This window comes from Podarcis muralis, chromosome W (genome assembly GCF_964188315.1).
Source record: "Podarcis muralis chromosome W, rPodMur119.hap1.1, whole genome shotgun sequence".
Taxonomy (NCBI): Eukaryota; Metazoa; Chordata; class Lepidosauria; order Squamata; family Lacertidae; genus Podarcis; species Podarcis muralis.
Window position 1 is genome coordinate 258,798 of NC_135674.1, and position 5,000 is coordinate 263,797.

At 34.2% G+C, this 5,000-nt stretch overlaps 2 protein-coding genes across 3 annotated transcripts in view; one reads left to right on the forward strand and one right to left on the reverse strand.

The window, feature by feature from the left end:
* Window positions 1–1,529, reverse strand: part of LOC114590553 (coiled-coil domain-containing protein 183-like) — a 22,509-nt gene extending 20,980 nt beyond the window's left edge. For both annotated transcript variants that reach the window (XM_077922928.1, XM_077922927.1), the window contains exon 1: window positions 1,274–1,529. In XM_077922928.1, the coding sequence (XP_077779054.1) occupies window positions 1,274–1,343 (70 nt within the window). In that variant the 5' untranslated portion in view covers window positions 1,344–1,529. The remainder of the gene's footprint in view (window positions 1–1,273) is intronic.
* Window positions 1,530–4,295: 2,766 nt separating this feature from the next.
* The window catches only part of LOC114589810 (protein AMBP), a 12,805-nt gene continuing 12,100 nt past the window's right edge, over window positions 4,296–5,000 (forward strand). Inside the window, exon 1 of the mRNA XM_077922881.1 lies at window positions 4,296–4,541. Within this exon, the coding sequence (XP_077779007.1) occupies window positions 4,311–4,541 (231 nt within the window). The 5' untranslated portion in view covers window positions 4,296–4,310. The remainder of the gene's footprint in view (window positions 4,542–5,000) is intronic.

The following is a 5,000-nucleotide window of genomic DNA, read 5'->3' on the forward strand; positions in this document are numbered from 1 at the left end:
TAGAATGACTTTTTATAATATGATAAAAAGAAGATATATCTATATTTCTATTCCATTCTATCCCACTTATATATTGCGATAGAATGGAATAGAAATATATATTCTATTCTAATAGATCAATATATAATATGATAACCTGGTCAATATATAATCAGATAAATATATATGAGAATACGATAAAATGAGACCAAAAAGACCATTATTAGAATGACGATTAATAAGACAATAGGAGGGGATGGCGTGAGATTCAGAAGAATAGAAGGGATTATTATGAATTAATGATTATTAATCTAATAATAAGAATAAGATTAATAATAATAAGATTAATAACCTTGCAAGTGGATGGTGGCCTGATGCGAACGGTCGCATTATATAAGAGGGGATGGCGGGAGATTCAGGAGAATAGAAGGAATTAGTATTAATTAATCATTATTAATCTAATAATGATAATAATATTAATAATAAGAATAAGAACAAGATTAATAATAATAAGATTAATCACCTTGCAAGTGGATGATGGCCTGATGCGAACGGTCGCATTATATAAGAGGGGATGGCGTGAGATTCAGAAGAATAGAAGGGATTATTATGAATTAATTATTATTAATCTAATAATAATAATAATAATAAGATTAATAAGATTAATAAGATTAATCACCTTGCAAGTGGATGATGGCCTGATGCGAACGGTCGCATTATATAAGAGGGGATGGCATGAGATTCAGAAGAATAGAAGGGATTATTATGAATTAATTATTATTAATCAAATAATAATAATAATAATAAGATTAATAAGATTAATAAGATTAATCACCTTGCAAGTGGATGATGGCCTGATGCGAACGGTCGCATTATATAAGAGGGGATGGCGTGAGATTCAGAAGAATAGAAGGGATTATTATGAATTAATTATTATTAATCTAATAATAATAATAATAATAAGATTAATAAGATTAATAAGATTAATCACCTTGCAAGTGGATGATGGCCTGATGCGAACGGTCGCATTATATAAGAGGGGATGGCGTGAGATTCAGAAGAATAGAAGGGATTATTATGAATTAATTATTATTAATCAAATAATAATAATAATAATAAGATTAATAAGATTAATAAGATTAATCACCTTGCAAGTGGATGATGGCCTGATGCGAACGGTCGCATTATATAAGAGGGGATGGCGTGAGATTCAGAAGAATAGAAGGGATTATTATGAATTAATTATTATTAATCTAATAATAATAATAATAATAATAATAATAATAATAATAACCTTGCAAGTGGATGATGGCCTGAAGGCCGTCAATCTGCTCCCGGAGGTCGCTCCTCCTTGCGTAGCGCATGGCGGACGAGTGAGGGGCGTCCCCAAGGGGGCGGGGCCAGGGGAGCCCCGCCCACGGGCTGCCCTGTGAGGTCACAAGAGGCGGTTGTGACGTCACAGGGTTCCCTCCCTGGGGATTCTAGGCTAGGGAATCCGAGAATGATTGACAGGGGAGGCGGGGCCAGGGTCAGATAGTCCCACCCACTGAATCGCAGAATGATTGACAGGGGAGGCGGAGCCAGGGTCCGCTGAATGATTGACAGGGGAGGCGGAGCCAGGGTCAGATAGTCCCACCCACTGAATCGCAGAATGATTGACAGGGGAGGCGGAGCCAGGGTCAGATAGTCCCACCCACTGAATCCCAGAATGATTGACAGGGAAGCCGGAGCCAGGGTCATCTAGTCCCACCCACTGAATGATTGACAGGGAAGGCGGGGCCAGGGTCCTCTAGTCCCACCCACTGAATCCCAGAATGATTGACAGGGAAGGCGGAGCCAGGTCCGCTGAATGATTGACAGGGGAGGCGGAGCCAGGGTCCTCTAGTCCCACCCACTGAATGATTGACAGGGAAGGCGGAGGCAGGGTCCGCTGAATGATTGACAGGGAAGGAGGGTCCAGAATGATTGACAAGGAAGGCGGAGCCAGGGTCAGCTTGTCCCACCCACTGAATGATTGACAGGGAAGGAGGAGCCAGGGTCCGCTGAATGATTTACAGGGAAGGCGGGACCAGGGTCTGCTGAATGATTGACAGGGAAGGCGGGGCCAGGGTCATCTAGTCCAACCCACTGAATGATTGACAGGGAAGGAGGGTCCAGAATGATTGACAGGGAAGGCGGGACCAGGGTCCGCTGAATGATTGACAGGGAAGGCGGGACCAGGGTCCTCTAGTCCCACCCACTGAATCCCAGAATGATTGACAGGGAAGGCGGAGCCAGGTCCGCTGAATGATTGACAGGGAAGGCGGAGCCAGGGTCCTCTAGTCCCACCCACTGAATCCCAGAATGATTGACAGGGAAGGCGGAGCCAGGGTCCATTGAATGATTGGCAGGGAAGGCGGAACCAGGTCCGCTGAATGATTGACAGGGAAGGCGGAGCCAGGGTCAGCTGAATTAAAATTCTAGGCAGTCTTTTTTTAAATGACTAAATCGTCGCTCTCCGGGCAACTAATAATAATAATAATAATAATAATAATAATAATAATATCAATTAGACTCCCAGGCAGTCTTTTTTTAAACGACTAAAGCAACTTCTAATAATAATAATAATAATAATAATAATAATAATAATAATAATAATGATGATGATGTCAATTAAAATCCTAGTCAATCTTTTTTAAACGACTAAAGCGTCGCTCTCAGGCAACTAATAATATTAATAATAATAATAACGGAGGATCTCTAAACTGGGAACTGTAAAACCTTGCCCAAACTTATTTTATTTTAACATTTTATTTTATTTTAACTTATTTTATTTTATTTTATTTTAACTTATTTTATTTTATTTTATTTTATTTTAACTTATTTTATTTTATTTTAACTTATTTTATTTTATTTTATTTTAACTTATTTTATTTCATTTCATTTTATTTTATTTTATTTTAACTTATTTCATTTTAACTTATTTTATTTTATTTTATTTTAACTTATTTTATTTCATTTTAACTTATTTTATTTGATTAACTTATTTTATTTCATTTTAACTTATTTTATTTTATTTTGCAAGTTTTAGGGTGACTTTGGGCCATTTTGCAAACTTTGCTCTGGCTTTGGTGTATTTTGCAAGTTTCCCCCCAATTCTCTGTTTGTTTCTGTCAATAATTGACAGCCGGCAGCCAATGATTGACAGTCTGCAAGCAGAAGCAGCTGCGTTGGAAAGAAGAAAAAATCAAGGTGCGTTTAATAGAAATTTAAGTTGCAATTGGCCTTAAAAACTTTTCCTATAAAGCCCTGGAAAATAAATTGAATTTAATCCGATTTTAACAGGAAAATAACTGGCATTAATAGACTGACAGTTGTCTATTAAATATTAAATGCCTCTCCACTGTTTGCTCTGCTAAATAATGAACTTATTATTATTATTATTATTATTATTATTATTATTAAACAGGAAAATAACTGGCATGAATAGACTGACAATCGCCTATTGAATATTAAATGCCTCTCCACTGTTTGCTCTGCTAAATAATGAACTCATTATTATTATTATTATTATTATTATTATTATTATTATTATTATTAGCTCTTTTGATCGCCCAACCCTTCCACCCCATCCAAACTCCCATCAATAATAATACTAATAATAATACTAATAATACTAATAATAATGGGCTATGGCTAATAATAATAATAATCTCTTTTGATTGCCCTACCCTTCCCCCATCCAAACTCCCATCAATAATAGTAATAATACCACTAATAATACCGCTAATAATACTAATAATACTAATACTAATACTAATAATAATAATAATAATAATAATAATAATAATAATAATAGGTTATGGGAAATAATACTAATAAAACTAATACTAATAATAATGGGTAATGGGAAATAATACTAATACTAATAATACTAATACTACTAATAAATGGGTTATGTCAAATAATAATAATAATATTCATGGAAAAAGTAATAATGGCAATTCTAGTTCCCAAAACTAATAATACTAATAATAATACTAATATTAATAATTAATAATAATTAATAATACTAATAATACTAATAATACCGCTAATAATAATAATAATAATAATAATAATAATAATAATAATAATAGGTTATGGGAAATAATACTAATAAAACTAATACTAATAATAATGGGTAATGGGAAATAATACTAATACTACTAATAATGGGTTATGTCAAATAATAATAATAATAATATTCATGGAAAAAGCAAAAATGGGAATTCTAGTCCCCAAAAACCAGCCAGAAACCCAAATCTTTTCCCTTTCCTTCATTCCCCCTGCTATCGATTATCTGTTAATTAATGACCCCGGCCGATAACGAAGGTTGCTCATTAACCGAGGGCCCAGCCAGGGCCAAAGTCCTCTCCCTTCGGACTCCAAAATCCGCGTTTTTCCACCCAAATCGGACGTCTCTTTTTCTCTCTCTTTCTGGAGGAAAAATGGATCAATTGATGATTTTCGCCTTTTCGGCGCTGGTTCTGGGTTCGAATCTCGGAGGAATAGAAGGGCAGGAAGCTGTGGAAGTGGAGAGGGTGAGAAAAATCATCATAATTAATAAGTATTAATAAGGATTAATAAGGATTAATAAGGATTAATAATGATTAATAAGTGTTAATAAGGATTAATAGGATTAATAAGGATTAATAATGATTAATGATATATGATAATAGATAATTTTCACCAGCCTCTAATAATAATAAAAATACTGCTAAGAATGATAGCATTAGCCGGCTAATGATGATAATAATAAGGATTAATAAGGATTCATGATAGATGATAATAGATCAGATTTTATTTGCATCAGCCTCTAATAATATATAAAAATAATGCTAAGAATTTTAATAATCAGCCGGCTAATAATGATAATAATAATAAGGATGAATAAGGATTAATGATCTATGATAATAGATCTAATAATAATAATAATAATAATGCTAAGAATGATAGCATCAGCCGGCTAATAATGATAATAATGATGATTAATAAGGATT